The sequence below is a fragment of the Vigna unguiculata genome, chromosome 3 (genome assembly GCF_004118075.2).
Source record: "Vigna unguiculata cultivar IT97K-499-35 chromosome 3, ASM411807v1, whole genome shotgun sequence".
NCBI lineage: Eukaryota > Viridiplantae > Streptophyta > Magnoliopsida > Fabales > Fabaceae > Vigna > Vigna unguiculata.
In genome coordinates this window covers 54871187-54894328 of record NC_040281.1, presented here as the reverse complement: position 1 = coordinate 54894328, position 23142 = coordinate 54871187, and the positions used below count along the sequence as shown (strand labels likewise).

Sequence of the window (23142 nt, the reverse complement as noted above, 5' to 3'; positions counted from 1 at the left end):
ATGAGGGGGGGCCATGCCATGCTACTGCTACAAATGTTTAGTTATTGTTTCACAAAAACAGAAACCATTGGAAATATATGTTTAACTCTCTTCTGCATATAATGAATTTGGTGAAGAGTTGTAAAAGGTTAATCACACACAGAATGTGAAAAGTTGATGAATCATGTTGTTGTGGCGTGCATGGAGAAACATAGCAGGGTGGGGACGACAAAGATATGTAGTTATATTCTGCTACAGAGGGATTCGTGATTTAGTTACAACATTGGGATATGTCAACAAAATAATCAAAAAAAGTTGAAGCAGTACACATAAAGTTGTGAAATCTTTTATCTGTTTGTTGTAAGAAATTAATATAAGTATGCTTTTAAAAGAAAAATGAACGTAACTTAAGTTACTTTAGGGTTTTTGGTGAAATTTAAATACATTCATTTGGAGAATCTGAAAAATTATATCATTAATTCTTTTTTTTAATTATCTGTAATTAGAAAATGTGACCAGTTATTTGATATTGATAATGAATTCTTTTTATTCAAATTTTTGGTGTATAGTGCTTCATTTTTGTTATGATATAATAATGATAATAATTTAATTATCCTTAGTTAGGTAAGTATATATTATGTTATAGTCTCTTAATTATAAATGTTTAAAAATCGTAAAGAAGTGGAGTATTAAATTATCCAATAAAAAGAGAAATGCCTTAGCTAATCCTTGGAGTATTAGCTAACATTTTCCTAAATTTATTGTACCAAGAAAAAATTATAAACTAAATGCTGAACGCAAACTGTAAGATCTTACATTATGAAAAGTCACCTACAATTATAACGCATTTCCACATCAATTAACTCTATTAGGTAGAGTGACTACTTACAGAAAAAGACCAACAATATTTGTATCCAAGTGATGTAGCTCATTTTTCCTTTTTTCTCTTTTCACTTTCTCACTTTATCCATTTTCAGAGATAAAATCATGTTTGAGACAAATGAATATAAGCTTTTTCAGTTAAAGTTTAAATCTCGATTCACCATGTTTTGCAAAACTAGCTCTTTTTATGCGGACTCAGCTCCCATTTCCGCTAGTTATACAATTAATTAACACGATTTGCAATGAAAGCACACTTCAATGTAAATATAAAAACTCAAATTAACTTAATTACGCATATAAATCATATTAAATGATATGAAGTAGTTTCACAAAAAAAAAAATCTAACAATATGTTTTGAAAAAAGAAGAGACAAAATAGTAAAAACAACAATGTATAAGTTTACTTTCTTTAATCGAAGATAAAATGGAAGAAACAAAAGTTGACATCAAACAATAATTCAATTTTTTTTTTCCTTTCCATCATTTTAAATGCAAGAGCATAAAAAACAAACGCCATCTCTCCTGAGAAAATATCCTTTCCATTTCTTTCGTTAACAAGCTTTTGTGAAAAATAAATGCTACTCCACCGAAAAGCTTCATAATAAAAGTAAATAGAGAGAAGAAAATTAGAAGCCGTTTCCGCTGCTATTTCTGCAGATCCAGACATTTTTTACCACTAATAATACAAATATTTAACGCTTTCTAAAATTTCGAAATTAACAGTTGTTCCATGCATAACATCTCCCTCAAAAAAATTGATACCAAGATTAATTATATTCAGACAGTCATGAAAAGCCATAATAAAATATGCAACTGAAGTACAAGTTTGGTTGTCCAACACATGAAGGCATCACCTTTTAGTGCGATCAGAGTACTAAACTTAATGAAAACTGATCTCAAAAGGCGTATCTAAGTGGAATACGACATTTGCAAAGGATCGGTGCAAGCATTATCCCACAATTTCCCCAAAAAAAGTTGAATACTTGACCACAACAAAATTATAAATTTACAACTTCAAGTTACAAATTTACAACAATATCCTAAACAAAACCGTGATACGCATCATTTACATCGATAACAAATATTGTATGATTGAAATTGCAATCATAGACATCTCAAATCATAGTTAAGAACTAACAACGAATGAAGCTCATCGAATCAATATTTGTAAAGACCTAATCCGTGTACCCCGGGTAAGGAAAAGAAAAATACAACCCAGAAAATATGAAGGCGTTGTAATTTTCATTCTAACATCTACAAATTAATGGACATTTTATTGTCTATGACTTGTTGAGCATTCGGTTTTTAATTTTAATTCGAATTTTTGGTGCGCCAGACGTGCCTTCAGATGGATCCGGTTTGCTATCAATCTTTTTGGTTTCTAATTTAGAATTATATCCACCGCTGGGCTCAACAGATTTAATCTGTCTAGTGACGTCCACTACAGGTTCCTCTTTCTTACTTGACAACTCTACAGAGGATCTCTTTGCTTCATCACTCTGAAGTTTTGCCATTTCTTTTTCCCGTCGTTTCTTCTCCTTCTTTAGTCGTTTTCGCTCCAAATATTCTGGATCATCATGGTGTCCTTTACTACTTTCACGTTTTCGTTTCTTTTCCTTGCTCTTGTGCTTTTCCTTGCCACGAGCAGGAATTTCTTTACCTAATGATTCTCCGTCAGGATCAAATCTTGCAACTGAAAGAGTTTGAAGGCTGGCATATCGTCGTGCATCAGCATCCACATTGTTATCCTGTATAATACTAGATGATGACGGATCTTCTGGCTGAGGTTGCGAATAAACTATACTTGAATCAGCAGTGCACTGAAGTTCTTTGACCAATTCATCACCGTCACTCAAAAATTTAGCACTACCAATGCTAGCAGTCATGCGCGAACCACGATCATGCCATGAATTAACTTCGTCTATATTGTGATTACTCATGCTAAGAGTCTCGGCAAAATTCCTCTGGGGTGCATCTACAGAAACTGAACTGCTAGCTCCATGATCCATTTCATTACGACCACCTAAAGAACGTTCAACCACTTGATTATCAGTATCAGCCCTACTGGTAGCAGAAGATTGTTTGACCTTGATTTTGATGAGCCTCTTTCTTTCATGGCTATTGGATACTGTATCAGCTTCCTTGGAAACTTCATTTGGAGCTTCCATTGGTGCTTCCTGTGGAAATTCAGTATATACTTCTTCGGCTTTCTCTAGGGGTGCTTCCTTTAGAGCTTCAATGTGCACCTGTGTCGGAGCTTCATCAGGTGGGTCCTTAGAAGCTTCGTAAAGTGCATCCCTCAAACCATCCAGGCCAAGATTTGGTGTAGGGTTTTGAGTAGAGCTTGGCAGATCCAAAGGTTTGCTATCCGAATCAAGAACAAACATGTTCTTCTGATAGTTACAAGCTTCTGTAAGACTCATATGCAACGTTCTATTTTCCCTGGGAATCCCATGAAGAGTTGGTGGTCTGCAGACAAAAGCACGGAATAAAGTCAGTGAATTTTTCGTTTTTCTTCGAATACAGACAAAACTGCAGTGTAAATATAAACACGGCCAGAACAAATTGTCATTGTTCGGCATCAGTGAAAATGGTTGGTTACTTCAATGTTTGCAAAAATAGCAGCAAAGTGAAAATAGTTACTTACTATAAAATATTAAATAGAGAAAATGTTTTGTTCTCGTCAATAATTACAAAAATATCACATTATTTTCATTTTACTTCATGTTTCCAAATACGTGATTATCAAATGAAAAAAAAACATTTCACCGTCTCTTGTATAGAAAACAGAAAAAGAAAATAAAGGAAACTCAGGAAGTAATATTTCTGTAATTATTAGGTAACATCTGGAAAAACAACATTTTGTCAAATTAAACAGGCCATTATATTCTAGATTAGATTCATTTCTTGGGGAACATTATCAAGCAAAATCAGAAATCGTAAACAGTTCCCGTAAGTACCTCTCCGATTGAAATAAAAAGTTTAAATCCTAAAGAATCACAGTTACTACTATAATCAAATTCCATTGAGTTCAACAAACAACAAAATTGGACAAACTAAAGGTCAAAAAAGGTGAATGGAGGGACTACGACCAATAAAAAAGTTCAGTTCCGAATAAATTATTTTTGAAAGCTAAATGAAAAATTGAAGAGTTAAAAATCCGCTTTTGCTTTATCACGTACATGCAATATTCACACAATACATTAGCTAAAAAATAAGCAAGCATGCATTTCATTTGAATAAGAAACATATACCTTCTTGCAAGTATTTGTAGTATGCAGAACAAATAATGCCGGAGAAAGACATTATTAAAAGCAGTACGCCCTTCCAGTAAATTAAGCATAGAGACAAGAGTTTGGCTGGTAATTTCCTCATCTGAATTCAATCCATCCCTCATCTGACATAGCCTCATAACATGGGTGGCTAGCTTTAACTGTCCTGCACTCAAAAAATGAAATTTTATAGCATAAAAAGGGGCATGTTAAGATGGAAAAAAGGGGAAAATAAATATGAAAATGGAAAGGAAAAATAGATACAGGTCTGATTGTTTCAGAAGGTTGTCAATATTTGAAAAACAAGATAATTATGTGCCACAAGATGAGTTCAAATATATAAAATTTGTATATTAACACTTGTTTTGGTATTGGAGGATCAAAACTAGTTAGGACGATTTCTCAATAAACCTATCTAACGGAAAGAAAAAAAAACAAAAAATGAAATTGAACTTCTTTGAAACCTAAAATTAGCTGAAGCATAAGTTAAATTAAAAAATTGGGGAAATTATAGTGTTTCTGCAAATTAGTTCATGCATAAGCTAATTTTAACTCTAGTTTATGGAACTAATTTCGATTTCTTTTCTTCCTAAAACGAACTTAATATGTTATGAAACTTGTCCAACTTAATAAACATTTCTATAAATATTTTACTTTTAGCATTCTGAACCAATTTCTTAGTTTGACATACATCTATAGATCCTCTGCTAGGGAAAAGATGAACAACCTCTTAAGGAATGCTCCTCCTCTAAGTACTTGATGAATAAAAGCAATGCTGAATCCATGCCCTTGCAGTGGAATTCAAGGTCAAGGAGTGCTCTGCTTGCTTCAATTCGAACTTGCCACAATGTCTTCAAGTCACGAAAAGGCTTTACAAGTTCATAAACTCGTTCCTGTAGTAAAGATGAAGCTTTAAGAATCTTTGTACCAAACTTTGAAAAGAAGTTTGATGCTCAATAAGAAGGTACTTACAAGAGGAATGAACTCCGAAAGCTTCAACGCGATCTGGGTCAATGTTCGGATACAACTGATAGTCAAGATTCCATTATATCTTGGCATGAGACTAGCAAAAGACATTTCAAAAATGTAAATTATAGTTGGAAGTAAAATTGATAAATCCACTACAGTAATCAATGCATCATTTCACCTATCAAATTGTAGAAGCCGGTCAATGCGTTTGAGAAGTGATGACAACAACAGAATACTCTGTCAAAAGTTTGAGTCAGAAAGAAGCCTAATACTCAAATCAGGCTGCTAATAGCTAAGATTATCTTGAAGAAAGTAAGAACCATATCAATTACAAACGTTATTTAACAGCTGTTAAACACACACACACACACACACACAGAAACACACTTTTCATAGCAAGCAACATTTGCATAGTTGAAATAGAAATGGAAATTGCACAAGCTCAAAATCACACTTTCCATAAACAAATTATTAACTATCAGTACTTCTTTTTCAACAGCTCAAGTTTTAGTTAATAGAAAGGTACTTAAGGAGCTTTGGTAAATGTAAAACAAAACAAACTCAGGAAGCTCAGATCAGTATATTAAATTATTAATTTGCAAAGGTAACAAAGAAAATCAGCAAGAGAAAAATAGTTTATGAACCTGTTGCCCAAACTCAAGCTCACCAACCGATTGGACTAATGCAGAAAGCCAAAAGACATCTGAGTAGGGATTCCCATTGTTGTCATTGTACTGGAAAAATACGAGGATAAAATACATGAGCCCTGAAGCTAATGATGCAACTTCTATATTCCTAGAAGCAAGAAAACTTCCCAATAGAAGTAACCCCACTACCCAAACAACATAATTTGAATCCATAGAGTACTGGTGTATGCAATGAGTAACCAAAAATAGTATAATATTGCAAGAGCCCAAAGGAGAAAAAAACAGATATAATCAGTCATTACCCTTGATTTGGGTAGCTGAATCCTAAATATAAAATAAGGATAAAACTGGCCAGCAAAAATAGCTATAGAATTATAGGGGATGGCATTGTGGCAAATGGTGAAAGCATGACAGCCATGTAAAATAAATGGATTTAAAAAGACTGTACATACAGAAAAAAAAAAATGAAGGCAGAACAAAATGTAAAACTACTAGAAATAATCAGAAAAGGAAGACAGTAATGATCACTGAAGGAGAAACCTCTAGTTTCAGCCTGAGTAAGGTTTCACAGAAGAAAATGCTGAGGTTTTTGTCAGAGAGACGGAGCCACTTGAAAAATTAGTGATTTTTCAGTTCCAAAGGTCACAGTTCTAAACCCCATTTTTTTTTTCAGAATCACAAAAAATTAGCTGTCATTCATCTATTGTCTCCAAAAACTACAATGTGCTCTAACAAATTCAAGTATGGTTCTTAAGAAAGTGGAATTAAAACCTAATGCAACCCAACAAAGTTATCTTGGTAATGGTAAGATTTGCACCCACTTATATATTATAATTTGGTCATATCCTAATACATCCCTTAACATCGAGGACTAGACATCGAGTGCGGGACTACATAATAACTTCATAGTAGATGACACAATAAACTCAACAAACTTGACTACAATAGATATTGAATAACTATGATATCATCTTAAGAAACTGGAGTTTAAACCTACCTCAACCCTACAAAACTGACTTAGTAAAGTGAGTTTTGCACCCACTTGTATATTATAGTTTAGTCATATATTCAATTGATGTGAGATCTCAAGCAAAGGTCATTTCATAATATTATTTTCAGTTCAACTAATTATCCAATCTAACAAATAACTGTTGATAATTACATGATTTAATTATTAGCTTGTAGATTTCTTTCTGTAACCACTATCCATGTTGGTTAGGGAGATTCGTTCATGTTAAAAATATTGGAAATTTGGAATGACCCAAAATGTAGTAAATCAATCTAAATTCTATACCCAATTGTTCAATTAAAGCGTCTCCCGTCATGTGGTCTGCATGAATGATATTGTCAGAACTAAGGGCAAACAATATTTATACTGGGATTCAACGTGCAATGGATCTTCTTGTTTCTTTGGTCATTTAGAAACCAAAAACTAGGGCAGATTTAAATACTTTCAACAGTTTGAAGTTGCACATGATCAAAGAACTGATATCCCCTAAAGAAAGTACGTCCTTGTTAACTCTTTGTGTACAATCATTGAAAATAGGAAACATAGTGAAAAAAATGTGGTTTTTTCATAAGTATTTATGAAAACAGGAAAGAAAAATAATGTTTTTTCCAAACTAAACATGTCCTTGTATTTACAGCAAGCTGCATGCATTGGATTTTTGGAAAATACGTTAGCTATTATACACTTGAACAAATGGGAGGACTGAAAAAAGTGTATTCAACCTACTCTCTTGGACTTTTATTGATGTATATATATAGGGTACAAAGAAGGTACTTGCTTAAAACCCTAACCCTAAAAGCTGGATACACACAAGAAAAATAATAAAAATTACATTTCAACACATACCAAGTACATTAGGTGCATTATAACATAAGAAATAAGATAAGCATTATTAGCCTGTCATTTGTCTCTAGTAAATTGCTTTATTAGCCCAACATTTGATGTTCAGTTGAGTGCTTGTTTCACTAAAATATTCCCTCCTAAAATATCAAGTATAACAGTTGATACCAATGTCACATTAGTTGATAAATAAGAAAGTAATCCATACAGCAAGAAGTAAATAATAACCTTCAATAGCTGTAGAACAAACTCAATAGCCTCTCTTGGGCTTTTCTTGTCAGCGGCTCTAACCATGGCAACAGCATGTGGAATAGCCTACAACAGCAATTTATTAAACCAAAAATGACTTGCCAAGTTTTAAAAGCAAATCAATAAACAATTATTTGTTATCTAGCCACAAGAAGAATATGCATACTAGTTCAGAATTAGTATCACAAAAGGTAACAGACAAAAACATATCATAAACAAGACATTCAATATTCAATTGTAAAACACAACAAACCATTGTAAAAGAAAAGAATGTAAATGATCACAGATAAGGGTCGAGTTCATGGATAACATTATAATTTGAAAAGGGGGTATTTCATGGATGACATCAAGGTTGTCAAACTCGAGAGTTTACGTAAACTCGTGAGAGCCCAGTAAACTCGAATCGTAAACTCGTAAGAGTTTACTTCACAAAGAAAAAACAATTGATATAAATAATATCCTAATTCAAACAAGTCCATAAAATTATATAGCTTAAAAGTATTTGAAATAAATATGTTCATACAAATACTGTAAAACATAAATTCAAATATCAAATGTCTATGTTTAATCCTCTAATCCTCTAATGATATCATCATCTCCATCATCATCTTCATCTTCATCCAGCTCCTCCCCTGATGAAACATGTGCATCCTCATTGGCATCAAAAGTTATATTATCAAGATCAAGAGCATCTAGAGCTGGATCTGTTGTTGGTCCATCTAAAGGAACATTTTGAACATCAATTTCACCTTCAGCTTGCTCAATCTCAACAACGTCATTTGCCTCTTCAGTTATCCATTCATCATCTGATTCAATGTCATCAAATGGTAGAGCAACAGTTTTTCGAAGTTGTCTACTTTTCAACTTCAAGTTATACATCACATAAACTAAATCATTCATCTTTTTCTGATGCAAACGGTTCCTTCTCTTTGTATGAACCTAAAATGAAATATTAAATTTTAGTAGATATAAACCTAATAAAGAAAATTATAAATGAGAAATAATTTAAATTACCATCTCGAATGAGCTCCAATTACGCTCACAACCCGAAGAACTACAAGTCAAGCTTAGAATTCGAATAGCAAATCTCTTCAACTCCGGAGTTGCATCACCAAACATCTCCCACCATTCACCAGGATTTAATTCTTTCCTGCATTCCTTTGCATCTTCCATTCCAAAAAGTCCTCTAGCAAAATGAAATTGAACAATTTGCAAATTAATTTTTCTTCTTTCTGCAATATCTGGCACCATTCTTCTCATGCACTCATACAGTCCTTCTTTAACCTCTCCACCATCATCACATCTAAAGTTAGGTTCATAGTGGAAGTGGGGGTTGAGAAAATAGGTAGCTGCATGTAAAGGCCTATGAAGTTGACTATCCCATCGAGCATCAATTATTCTCCAAACCTCTTCATAACTACATTCAATACCAAACAAATTTCAGACATAAGGAATTAAACTTTTAATGAGTTTAAGTTTGGAAGTTTACCTCTTCTGAATATTGTTAAAATTGTTTCTAATCTTTTCTTTTGCACAATCCATCTCTTCATAAATGAAACCCATTGCGGGTTTTACATCTGAGTCCACCAATCTTAAGACCACCATAAGAGGGGCAGTGGCCTTCAAGCATGTGGAGACATTCTTCCAAAACCGGCTGTCTAATACCACGCGTTCTATTCTTTTCCCCTCTTGTGAAGTTCCAAATTTGCTTGTCGTCCACTCATCGGAGTTAAACATGGTCAATAATGATGCCTTCAATTCATGAAGACAACCAAGAGTTAAATATGCCGTTGCAAATCTAGTCACACCCGGTCTTATCAAGTCTCTACCTTTAGTGAACTTTTTCAACATCGAAATCAACATTGTTCTTCCATAAATTTAAGTGGTAATCTTTCTTCCCTTCTTGATTGTCAATTCATGGACCTTCAAATTCTTTTCAAAATCTTCAAAGATCAAATCAATACAATGTGCAGCACATGGAGTCCAATACAATCGTTCTCTTTTTTGCATCAACAAATCTCCAGCTGCCTTGAAATTTGCAGCATTATCAGTGACAACTTGAACTACATTTTCTTCTCCAACATACTCAACAACATCATCTAACATCTTAAAAACTTTATCAGCTGTTTTTGAAATGTCTGAGGTGTCAAGAGAATAAAGAAAAACCGTCCCTTTAGGACTATTGACCAAGAAGTTGCAAATAGAACGTCTTTTTTTGTCCGTCCAACCATCAGACATAATGGTACAACCAGTTCTCTTCCACTCCTCCTTGTATTCTTCAAGCATTAAATCTGTTTTGCTCACAGCTTGCTTCAAGAGCTTCTCTCTAATATCATGATAAGAGGGTGGTTTGTAGCCAACTCCATATTTACCAATCATTTCACACATCTTTGCAAATGCTGGATTTCTAATCACATTGAAAGGAATGGCACTAGTGTAAAAGACTTCAGCCACTTGAGCATCAACCTCTTCTTTGAATCCTTTTTTCATCATCTGATTTATAGTTGCTTGGACTCCCCCTTTACTAGCATTGGCAACTCTTTGTTTTCCTTTAAAGCCAAACAGCATATGTCCTCCTTCAACACTTTCACTTTCTTCATCTTCTTCATCAATGATATTCAACTTCCTTCTCTTTAATGCTGCATGCTTAGCTTCTGCAACTATCTTTATCATCAAATTTTTTATTTCGTCCGAAACAGAAGCACAAGGTTCAGAATCCTCCCTAGTTCCAGCAAGATGTTGTTTGAATCTAAATATCCCTCCACTCACAATCTTTGAGCAATAGTTACATTTGACTTTTCTACCATTGCCATTAATATCAAATCCGTGTTTCCATCCAATATCAGAGCGGTTCCCCGGAGCATTTTTACTTCTACTTTTGATAGATGAGGATGCACTTGGATTAGTATCCACTGAATTTGATGCATTTCCAGACATTGTAAAAAATCTGTATTGTAAAATAATTTTGTATTTAAAAAAAAAATACTAATCGTAAAATAAAAGTGATGGTCACACGAGAAAGAGAAAAAACCAGTACTGAAGGACAATCTGCTGCCGACGACGAGGGGAGAGGAGACGCGACGATCACTGCTGCCGACGACGAGGCGAGGCGTTGACGACGGCCAGGCAAGACAGAGGCAACACGAACGCGACGGCGGCGCGACAGAAACACGACGGTGACGCGAAACGAGCGCGACGGTGAGGCGACCTGGACGCGACGGCGAGGCGACCTGGACGCGACGGCGAGGAGACCTGGACGCGACGGCGAGGTGAAGCAGAAAAACGATGGCGAACAACAGTGAATGGAAACGCGATGGCGAGCGCGAGGAAGAACAGCTCCAGAAGCGCCACTGAACGACAACCCTAAATCGCGAAAAATTAGGTTAGTTCTCCCCCCCCAAAACGACCTCGTTCCCCTTTAAATTTTTCAGCCATTCGAACTCGCTCACGCCGCAGAATCGCGATTTTACGCGAGTTTAACGATCCCACTTCCGATTCCACCGATTTTACTCCAAAAACGAGTTAGCTTCCGAGTTAACTCGGAAACCAGGTGTAGGAACGCAAACTCGTCCGAGTTAACGAGTTAACTCGCGAGTTTGATAACCATGGATGACATTATAGTTTGTAAAAGGGATATGGGAATCTTAGTTAATGGATGGCATTATAATTAGCACAAGGGCAGAAAGGTTCATGAGGGTGGAGCAACCATGCTATCAAAGATAAAGCTTCAAGATTCCAATAGAGAAGGCCATAGGATCACCAGCTGATGACAACACAAATTGTAAGTTTGAATTTATTTAATTCATAATGCCCACAAGTTTAACACCATAAAACTAGACAGTAGAAGAAATCGAAATAGAGCTCACTGAAAGTAGGTTGTAGGAGGTTAGAAGCATTCTAGGTGTCAAAGACATATCAGAACCACAACAGTCATTATGAGAAGTTTGTGTCTTTTGCATTGAGACTCAAAATATCACTCCGCAGATATAATTCCCAAAGCAATCATTTATTCATTCAGAATGATCATTGTCTCCAAATGAAACCCAGAGACTACCGTTTTGTATTTTATTTTTCACAAACCATGGAATCAAACTGAAAAGGTTTAATCATTTGGGTTTACAGGTACAACTAACATAGACATATTCCCTCCTACTTAAACTTTATACAGTACATATCTGGTCTCATTAATGCATTACGATAATTAAGGAAATGAATACAGCTAAGCACACCAAACTGACCACTCTATCAATAATAAGCAATGTAAAACTGCCTACAGAGAACAGCTACCAAAGTTCAATAACCTGGCATGTACACACTATCATGGAAATCAGACAAATATATTGCACTAGATCATAAAGGAAGATATTGGCACATGGATATATAATAACCACACGCATCCATTTACCAAAAAAAAAAAAAAAACTCTATTAAAAATTATAAAAACTGAAACAACACTTGATGGAACACCACAAATATTCAAACACAATAAATAACAAACATATTACAAAATCACATCACATCAAGCGTAACTTACACATCCTACCTCCTTGCATTACCTCAAGAACAAAATACTCAGCAAAATCATGAAAATCATTCGGCCTGGCAATAATAGTAGAACAAAATTTGTCACTGGATATTGCCAAAGTTAAATGAGAAAAGGTGAACAATAATTTTCAGAATCTTACTTTGGGAGTCCAATGTCAGGATCAAACCTTCGACTCTTATAAAATTTCACCAAATGGAGTAGACCAGAAAAATCAGTTTCCTGTCAGACAATTAAATGACAACATTATTCACATTTCAAATTATTACACCCATTAACTACACTGCTACAGTGATACGTATGCAACAAATAGTAGTCATATATATGGCATCCCAGTTACTCCTGAACATGAACAACTCTTGAATGGATTTCAAAGTTGTAATGGCCACCAGATGTAGGCATGCTTAAACTTATAGGCAGAGATTAGCAAGTTATTACAGTTCATCTATTGTCTCAAAACCAGATGCCACGGCTGGGGTATATTGGAGATCACAAGAGACATTTTATAACATATAAATGGGTGTAAAGATCACTCTACAAGCCGGTTTTATAGGACTATGATAGGCTTAAAGTCCACTTATTGAGAGTTAGCATTAATTAATTGTACCTAACTCTTTCACAACATAAACTTCTTTTTAAACCACCCTTCCTTGAAAATTAATACAAAAATATAGAGTCATTGGAAATAAAACCTCAATTAAATGAAGGTATTTTGGAAAGAATCTCATAAGTTAAACTTAGTTAATACATCTAATATTTGAGACCAATAGATAAGAGATTTTTTATTTTGTTTGCTTATATTCAAGACAGGAGGAGGTATATCATAAAGTTAAATGCAACAAGTAACATAGCATTTGAATACCTCAGATGCTGAATTTGCCAATGCAAATGCCGCTTCAATCCGTACTCTCCAGAAAGCCTAGAGAACCAAAAGACTACAGATATTAATTTTGTATTTAAAAGCTACTACTGAATATACATTAAAGAAAGGAAATCACCTTGGAGTCACTAAGAAAATTGTTTAGGGCATTTACAATAGAAAATGATAGTTGTGGTGATGCCTCAAGGGCTGCAATTGCTTGTGCCTGAGCAATAACATCTTTGTCCTTCTCTAATTGATTGATCTAAATAAAAAAATTAAATATCTAGAATCAATAAACATAACCAACAAAATACTAAATATGATAATGAAAGATGCAAATACGAACCCACACAAATGAATGAGCATGATTTGTTAATGAAGGCAAAAAGGTGAATGCGTATGATTACAAAACATTGCATCATTGCACGTTTTATGTAATTAGGTCTTCTAGATTCCCCAATAGAATAAAAAAAGTTCAAGAAATAGGTGCCTGATGTAAAACTTAGAAAGGAACTTAAACAAAGAGAGATGATTCAGGTAGACACTCGATCTTAATTTTCAAAGAACTTCATACCAACTATTCAAACATCACAAATGCTAAAAGACAGAAAAGGAAAGTATTTGAACATTCACTTTAATATAAGACAACAAAGATTAAAAATCTGAAACCAGGGTATGATGTTAAGATCAAATAGTCAGGTATGGAATTTGAGTTCCACATGGAAGTATGACTTCTGGTGTTTGGATTTATAAACTCTCAATTGGACAATACTTTTCAATATGTGATGCAAAACAAGTACCAAGAATGGGATAAGGCTACTCCACAGCCAGCTTATGTGTGTCAAGGCAGTGATCATGGTAGGATGCTAGTGTTCAGTGGCAAGGTATTACTAATGAGTTCCACATTCAAAATATAGACTCCTAGAGTGGGTTGAGGCCCTAGGCTTTTCAATTGCAACGGTTAGCTTTTGTCAAGTGATAAATAAACTAGTTGTATACACATCACATATAAAAGTCAGAAAAAGACCAAAAAAATTGAAACATGTGGTGCGTCTAATAGCATAGCAAAATACTATATCACAATAACCCAAATAAAATCAACTGGCTGTAACAATTCATCCTTACCCACATCTGAACAGGTTGGTTAAAATGAACCTCGGCAAGGTACTCCATATCAGGATCTGCTCTGATCCATAATAAAGGGGACTCAGTACTGCCATAACAGAAAAATTGTCAGAAACTAAATCATAACAACCACAAATTAAAACAAATAAGATATGAAACTGATAAATACTTTGAGCGCACATCCATGGAAGGCACGTCACCATTATCATCAGATCCATCATGTTTTAACCCTTTCTTGGGCTTCTGAAAGCGTCTAGCTGCAAGCTTTGAGTGGCATTGTATTTCCAATAGTTGCCATGCTTCTCCAGCCATTGGCAGAATAGGATGGTCATACATACCATCAAGTTCATATACCCTGATGCTCATCATACCAGGCCATCCAGTATCTCCATCTCTATTTTCTGTCTCTGGATTAATATCAAGAGTGGATGTAGTTGAAGTCTGCAATGCTGTACATCCTCGCAACACAGCCAATTCAACCATATTCTTCCTTTTGTTATAGGAAAACCCCATCCTTAGCAACAGCAAGAGGTAACCCATCACAATACATGTATAGATAGCGTTCCAAAAATGAAATCAAGAGTAACAAATAAATCCTTTCTTATACCTTAAAACAGGACATCCACAAGAACCAACCCACCGTGGAAAGAAATCCTTAAGAAATGGACGTTCAAGATTCCCAACCTTATTGGCAAAATGTCGAAACTGTGTATTGAAAAAATTTATCAGATCCACCTTACATTGTCCAAAGAAAAAACCGTCAAGATACTTCAGCTATCATTGCATTGAAGATTAAACTACATTTATACTTCTCAGCTCTACGTGAGATTACAAGGACAAAAATATTTACTACCAAAGCAATTCAAAGCAAATTTCATCAATTTGCTTGTCCCCCTTTTATGCATATTGTTTCATCAATTAAACGCATAAGATAGAGCAACATGGCAAGGCCCATGATGGTCAGATACTCAAATGTAAAATGCGTAATGCCTAGTCTGGCACTCCCGTTGAGATATGACAGTTAATTACTCTGTATATCCAAGAGGTACTAATACCATAACAATGTCTTTTTTCAGAAAATAAAGTATAAGTTCACAACTGAAATTGGAAAGAGAAGAAAATTGGAATCATATTAATGAAAAATGAAAATTTGGAAAAATTTGTAAATCTAAAAAATACCCATAACCAAACAATCTAGATGATTGCAAACTGAAAGGAGGGAATATTGATGGGCAAGTCACATAACAATGAAGCTTGGTCGATGAAATGAATAAATATTTCAGGCTTAATTATGATTGCAAAAGTATATTGAACTCAAAGGAAAATTCTATGGAACTATAATACAATGAATCTATGGTACTGACTCACTGTAGGCCAATTTTTCCCCAACCGAAGATTCAACACTCCTTCCAGGGCGCAAAAAAAGAAAGGTGCATCCAAGTTTAAGATGTGGCATATTAGTGAAAATACCAAAAACCCAACACTTCAAACTGCTAGGACAGAAAACAAGAGAATTATTTAGGGAGAGTCGAGAGCAGTTGGGGGGAGACTATAAGATGAAACGGACAAGACAAGAAAAACAAAATACAGAAGAAATTAAATAGGTGAAATAAAAAGGAGGCCAAAATACTGAAGCGGAAAGCTTGAAATTCTTCAGTGTTTGCTTCTCTAAAAGCATTTCTTTGTGTCTTATGTGTTAAACAAGAGAATTCCTGCACTCCCGCTCATGGCTCACAATTTGAAAAAATTCCTTGAAATCGGATGAATTCTAACTCTTTGAAGTTTTCTAAATGATAGAAACTCTTACAATAAACTAGTCGAATGTTATGCATTTTTTATTCCATCGTCCAATGACACTAATTATGTCCCATGCTCCTATCCTCCCTTTTCTCATTTGCATCAATTTGGCACAATCTACTTATCCTATAGCTGTCATATTCATGACAATGCAATTTTATAGATAGATAAACCTAAAAGAAGTTGTTATGACACATTATATCATTTATCGGACTCAGCCAACTATGCATAGATAATTGTCAATGTCTCAGAAGCTACATTTCAGTAATATGCCACATATTGTACAGAACCAAAAGTACATTACCTCCTTAGTACTTAGAGTCTTCATGGAACGTGTTTTATCTTGAGCCCGAGAAACAATCGTTTGCAAAATCTATACATTGATAGCAAGCAAAAAATATCACCAAAGAGTTAGAATACATTGATAGAAAAAGAAAATTTCATAAATAATGGTAAGAAAAACAAAAACCACTAAAAGGATCAAGGCAGATGATGAACAATGGGAAAAGGTGTTGAATGCAAGGAGACCACCAAAAATATCTCCAAGGAAGGGATGCCTATTGCCTAAGTTGATAAGAACATTCTAGAATACATGCCTGAACATTGCTACACTACATTCCACAACTATTATTTGACATCCGTCACTATCTAACAGGTTGAGTGGCAGAGGGTGGTTGGTCGCATGAAACCATTGCAGCTAAACAGAAAAGAAAGAATAAAGAATTGTACAGTTTTTATCAGAAGTTGCAGGTTATGTTGGTATCGCCACCGGAAACCTCATTGGAAATCCTACCAGAAATGGAGAGGAAAGATGCGGCAAGACAGGAAGAAAGTAGAGAAGCAGAATGTGGGGGAGAAGGACTGGGGTGCAAATTGTGTATTATAGGTTAAAATAGAAAGTTCCCCTTTTATCACGAAAATAAACAGAAACACAAAAGATCCTGTTTCCAGCCAGGAATTGAATCCCTTATGTTAAACCTATATCATGTCAGCAGGAGCAATATGTTGCAGTTTTGGCCTCACAACCCACAAAACAGTCAGAATCCTGAGGTGCAACATCATGCAACCTTTTGGTGCAGGGGGAGCCACTCCACACCAGCACAAAACTGGCGTGAAAGCACACTATTGACTACCATATTAAGACACATTCAGCATATATGTAGAATGGTTAGAAGCATAAATATTGCAAATGTCAAGGACTTACTCTACGGAAAGATTCAGGACCCATTTGCTTTTCCAACATCTGAAGAACGGCCACCTGAAAAGGGGAAAATAATATTTATATAATTCAATAGTGATTAAGGAAACACACTAATGTACTTGCTCAATGCTATAAGATGACAGGTAGGGGGAGAAGAAAAGGAAAGGAAAATACTTACAGACTTCCACGATCTTATTTTTCCATACAAACCAATACACTGAGTTCCATATAAATCCTTGCAGGAAGCTGAACAGCTCAGAGCTGTCGCTCCACCATTATCAACTTTGCAAACAGCACAATTTGCCTGTAGAGTGATTTACATTAGCACGCAAAAAAATGCAATCACCATATTAACTGTTGCACTTTCAACTCAGAATAGTGTCCTCAACCTAGAGTGACAGATCAACCACCATGTTTAAATATTGCATGAGTTTGTATGACTCATGTGAAGCTGATCACTTGGTTTTTTCACTTCATTCTTCATCTAGCATGTATATCTATCTTACTGTATATGTTGATTACATTGTCATTAATGGAGATGACTTTAATAGCATTCTTTGACTCAAGTATCACCTTTTCATGTGGGATTAAATACCATTTACAATAGAGAAACTCTTAAAACAAATCTGTAGAGAAGGAAAAATAAAAACTAAGAGGGGATAAAAAAATGGTTATAAACAGCACCATCCTCAAGAATACTTATGAGAATACATGAACATTACAAACTACAAAGCATCCAGACCCCAATAACATGTTGAACCACAAACTTTTATATACACCCATAAAGAGAACACGTTCATTAATTTATAATATAATGCACAACGAGTTAGCCTTCACATAGACCAGTCTAACCCAAAAAGAAAAACAAACCTTGTATCTCCGGTATCGTGCCTCATTATTTCCCAAATGTTTCTTGATATAAAAATCTGTCAAGAAGCCAGCAAGTCCATCCAAGAGCCACTCTGCAATGTGCAAATAAGAATTCATCAATCACACTAGAGGAAGCACAAAATTTGCTGAATTCCCAAAGAATCGATTCAAATTAAAACAGAAATCGAAATATCCTCTGATAAGTTACCATCATTTGGTGTCTCAGGAGTGATATACACCCCAAACCACTGTCTTGCAAGAGCATATGCAAGTTTTACCCTAGTATCAATAGTCTGCCAATAAAGACATAAGCTGATCATTAAGCTGGCATGGTAGTAAAATCATAAGCATAAAAACCCTCAAGTACAAGAGGAACAATTTCTTTATTCATTCAGAATGAGTATAATTAGAAAAAAGGCAATCAACTAAAAGAGTTGAAGTAATGAACTGACCTGATCAATAACCTTCTCATCAAACATAACTTGTGAACTAAATATACTCATAGAGGCTCCTAAACTTAATGCAGACACAGCCGTCTCTGGCTCTATGAAAACTTGCGTGTATGAGTCAAATGGAAAGTCTACAGCAAGATAATCCTTATAGCAGCTGCTCACCAATAAAAGTCCAACTATCCAATCATTATACAATTGTGATTAAAAGCAACCTGCTAGTTAAATTGAACTATCACGTGTCATACCTGAAGGCAGTGTGGAAAAATTCCACTGTATTCCGCATCTTTGACAGATTAGGCATCAAACACATGTGTGATATGAGACTAAATTGGTGATCAGGAAGAATTTCAAATGGGGCAACAGCCAAAGATATCCATCTTGCAGCTACTGGAACATCCAATTTATAGACATATGTTTTCCGAGGAGGATTGTCCTTGCTTAACACCTGAAAAAGAAAGGAGGTTCAAACAAAAACATATTTAACTATGCAAGGCGTATAACACAAGATAAATTTTCATATCGAACTATAAATTTAAATAAAGACAAAAGTGAAGCATAACAACAAAGGAGAGGGTCAAGCAATTTCGCTGAAATGAGGGTGGTCAGTGGAACAGGGTATCATATATAATCTATATTCCATTGCATGTACAGAATGCAACCAAGTAAAGGAATGCGTCAATAATAATAACAATAATTATGTTTTCCAACTTAGACAAAGGGTACTTTTCCTTTATCTTCCCTTCCATGAAATGGTAGCAGAAGACAAAAATGCAAAACTGCTTCTAAATTTTGTAAAAATTAAATGAATTATTCAACCCAAAGATCTAAACAAGAAGTGACCAATTCCTTAGATGAGAACTTTGATTAAACCGATCCATGACCCTGGAGGTGCGGTGAGCATGGATTGAACATGCGACCTTCAGATCTTCAATCTGATGCTCTCCCAACTAAGCTATCACCGCAAATCAAAGATGCCACCAACAAGAAACCAATATCCAGCCAATAGTGTTGCAGAGTTGCATTAACCCCACACCCCTTCGCAAAAAATTGACAGTGATAACCATATATGGCTGACTGATTAAACCCGCGAATCATGCATCAGCAACAAATTGGAATCCATGTCATATCACTATGTTGATGTTTTGTCCCAGATGACAAGAGTATTTTGCAGATGAATTTTATCATTTAAGAGAGAGAAGACAAGAAACAGGGTACAGAAAAGAGAAAGGTTGCATCTGATCCAAAGAGGAAAGGAAAAAACAGAACAGTGAGCTCGATCTCCAAAAGTTCACTGGGCCTCACAATATGCAAGAACACAATTTAAGGATAAGCAGATCAAATTCAACACTGTAGAAGATTCTTCCTTTAAGGTATTTCAAGGGTCCAGTGAACAAATTATGAATAAATGGACTAGAAAACGACAATATGCAGCGCATAAAATCAAAATCAGCAGATAATTCACTGTTCTACCAGACATCTCAAGCTTAATTATTTGGCAGCAAAACACTAATCATGTGTAGGAAATCACTATTTCCAATATTTTTTAGATAACCAATAACTTTAACATTCATTTTATGTAGAAAACTAGTGATTTTTAGTTTTCTAAAGTTCTATCATAGCAGTCAGTCATTTTCAGCAATGAATATTCCCAAAAAGAATATTGATTGACTTTGAAGCCAATCATCATCTAACACCTGTGGAACATAAGAAAAGAAAAACCAAAGTAGGCATACTCCAATTGCCGGGGATTACAAACAAAGGAAATTCCAATTTCCAACCTGACTTGACTTGAAAGAACATTAAATGTGCTTATCAATAGAAACAGCTTCAAAATGTTATCAGCTTATGTAAAAATAGTATTGCTTGTGCTTTCATAACTTAAATAACAGAATATTAGTATCACTCATTGCTACCTGATAAAGCAAGAATCCCGTACTAACAGCCACAAGATTGTGTGCTACGGTGAACTCCAGGTCATAACTGAACATTAACAAAACAACAATAATTACTTCAAGCTCACACGATGAACAGTAAATAAATTTACAATGAAATGTAAGCATGGATATGGACACACAAATGGGGGAGTGTTAGCCCATACCAGCATCGTTGTGAATTGTCATCTATACAGGGGAACCAACATCTAGCTCTCCTTATCTGATTATCAGTATGAAGAAGATTATTTCTGAAGTGGATTCCTGTCTCTGCCTTTTCTATCCAATAGTCAATACGAACAATTCTCACATTCTGCACCCAACATCAACCTACATGAGAAAACACCAATAGTAAACCTCACCAAAACTACTCATTCTCACATTTCACTGCCATATTCTCATGGAACAATGTTGCACTATCTCAACCATTAAAAAATAACCTATTTCCTACGATGAGTGGGCCAAAAATATATAGAAATAAAAATACAAAAATAAGATGAAAATTTAGAAAGGACACAATAAAATAGCACTTGTGGTGACACATCACAATTTCATCAGTGCAACATCTAAATAACACGTGCAAAGTCCAAGCAAGCAGAGGACAATGTTCATAAATGGGTTGATAGTCCTTAGTATGAACATGGGTCCAAAGTTTCATAAAATAGTCGGTAGCTTCACCAGCAACGGCAAGGTTTTCTAACTCAATGACAGCCTTGCAACTGCATCAGTCTGCAATTTCCCATAATGTGAAGGATGTGATATCAACATCAAGGCTTTTGGACTCTCCATGACCACAATTGTTGCTGACATTGTCCACTATTTCCCAGAACGTAAAGGATAACCATAACCACAATTTAATTTCAGGTAGGTCATACTGAACCCAAACCCATGGCAGCAAGTCTATTAAATAATACAAGCATATTATAATTAAATATATTATATATTAAAAAATACATGCTAACCAGCATCCTAAGAGCGTTGAATAAGGAATTAAAAGAGGAAAGTTTACTATTGCTATATGAAGAAATGTGCTCTAATGTGATTTTCAAAAAAAAAAATCTTTTCAATTCCTTAAACAGTGCCCTTAGGCACTTATCAAGACCCCTAGGTAAATAAATATATAAATACAATATAAATTCAATTCAGCAAATACTTCTATATAAATAATTATAAAATCCACTCAGTGCCTAATTACTTCCAATAAACGATAATTACAGGTATGAACACAATGTTTATCCATATAGACAATTTAGCCCCAGTAGTGATTTGCTAATCAAACTGTCACTCCTGTTCCTAGAACTAAAAAAAATCAAAAAGCAGTTGAAACCGCAATATGTCCCTCAGATGGTGGTATAAGGTTACTGTAACGTAAAAATTTAGGTGATAATATTAACCTAAATCAAAAGGCCAAAATGTCGGTGTGTGGTAAAATATCGCAGTAGCAGGGACCTTATTTTAATTACACTAAATATAAGAGTAAAGTAAAAAACTAATCACATTTTCAGGAGCTAAATTAGTCATTGGCTATATTATTTACAATTCAGTTGCTACGCCTAGGGTTTTCAAGTCTCGTTTAACATAACTCTCTAAATTGCTCAGCTAGGGGCTAGCGCTGAAACCTAGAGTTCATAGACAGCAACTATAACCTGTTTGGGCTCGGCCGTGGAGTGAAACCCGTTCTCCGGAACTAGTTGCTCCTGCTGTTGTTCACTTTCAGTCTTGGAAGGTTTACAGCAGTTAATAAGTAAATTGGGCACCAGCTCCTTCTCCAGAGAGGACATGTACACTGAGACAGCAGCATCGGCAGCAGAGCTAGGAGAACACACAGAACTAAACCTCTTATCATCTTCCACCTGCTGCTGCTGATGCGGGTAATACTCGAACTCCGTGGGCTCACCATCGACCCAAACACTCTCAATCCCTAAATTCTCCGCGTGCAACCCTACGATCCCAATCTCCGGCACCGCAATCTCCAATTCAGTGTACCTACAAGTGAAATCAACACAAATAAAATTCTAGATCGATTTTAAACACGGGATAGCGGTAACAAAACCTAATTTACAACAGCAGCGTATAGTAGAGATGCTAATTATGGAGTAACGGAAGGGAAAAAGATAATTGCGAACCCGTGGACTAGGCGTTTGTCGATGTCGATTGAGAGGCATATCTTCTGGTGGTGAACTAGGGCACCAGAGTTCTCGGGCTTGGGGTCTTCGTTGTTCTTGGTCTTGCGAGGTTTCGCCATAGGGAAAAGAGTGAGAAACGATAATCGAATTCAAATCGAGGTATCTTTCTCTCTCTTCGAGTTTGTCTCCCTCTGAGATAGCTGAAGTGATGCTTTATTTATAGAGATATAGAGCAGTAGTATTGTGCTTGAGTCAGGCCTGGACGAGCAATGACGATATAATGCCCTATCTGCAATTGCTTTCAATGTCTGCTAAATTAATTTTAGGAGTAAATAAAACTACTATAGAACCCATGTCCCCTTCCATTCGGAGAGTACTGATATACATT

At 35.3% G+C, this 23142-nt stretch overlaps 1 protein-coding gene, 1 non-coding gene and 1 pseudogene across 3 annotated transcripts; all 3 read right to left on the bottom strand.

Annotated features, from left to right (window-relative positions):
• Positions 1–1824: 1824 nt before the first annotated feature.
• LOC114178726 (transcription initiation factor TFIID subunit 2) lies at positions 1825–23048 on the bottom strand. Of its 2 annotated transcripts, none has more exons than XM_028064785.1 (25): positions 22755–23039; positions 22275–22614; positions 20796–20941; positions 20611–20677; positions 18943–19142; positions 18698–18851; positions 18454–18538; positions 18246–18337; positions 17554–17679; positions 17379–17432; positions 16479–16547; positions 14985–15082; positions 14547–14891; positions 14378–14465; positions 13389–13514; positions 13253–13309; positions 12533–12612; positions 12404–12446; positions 7827–7913; positions 5747–5836; positions 5281–5339; positions 5106–5196; positions 4861–5026; positions 4116–4299; positions 1825–3330 (listed from the first exon to the last, which is right to left on the bottom strand). In XM_028064785.1, the coding sequence occupies exons 1-25, from the start codon at positions 22871–22873 to the stop codon at positions 2142–2144; spliced, it is 4155 nt and encodes a 1384-aa protein (XP_027920586.1). In that variant the 5' UTR covers positions 22874–23039; the 3' UTR covers positions 1825–2141. The 2 variants fall into 2 exon arrangements, 1 of the variants encoding a protein (XP_027920586.1); XR_003603368.1 differs by having other exon boundaries at positions 3045–3330; positions 4116–4294; positions 22755–23048.
• On the bottom strand, positions 7920–12375 carry LOC114178727 (annotated as a pseudogene).
• On the bottom strand, positions 19587–19659 carry TRNAF-GAA. The gene has a single exon. It is a non-coding gene; the product is annotated as a tRNA-Phe (tRNA).
• Positions 23049–23142: the final 94 nt, after the last annotated feature.

Bases quoted from the DNA above. Each gene is read 5' to 3' on its own strand.
- LOC114178726 (XM_028064785.1), bottom strand. From the start codon at position 22,873: ATGGCGAAACCTCGCAAGACCAAGAACAACGAAGACCCCAAGCCCGAG. The intron at 20,678-20,795 runs GTATGGGCTAAC...GTTAATGTTCAG, and splicing joins GACAATTCACAACGATGCTG to TTATGACCTGGAGTTCACCG. The intron at 17,433-17,553 runs GTAAGTATTTTC...TCCCCTTTTCAG, and splicing joins AAATAAGATCGTGGAAGTCT to GTGGCCGTTCTTCAGATGTT.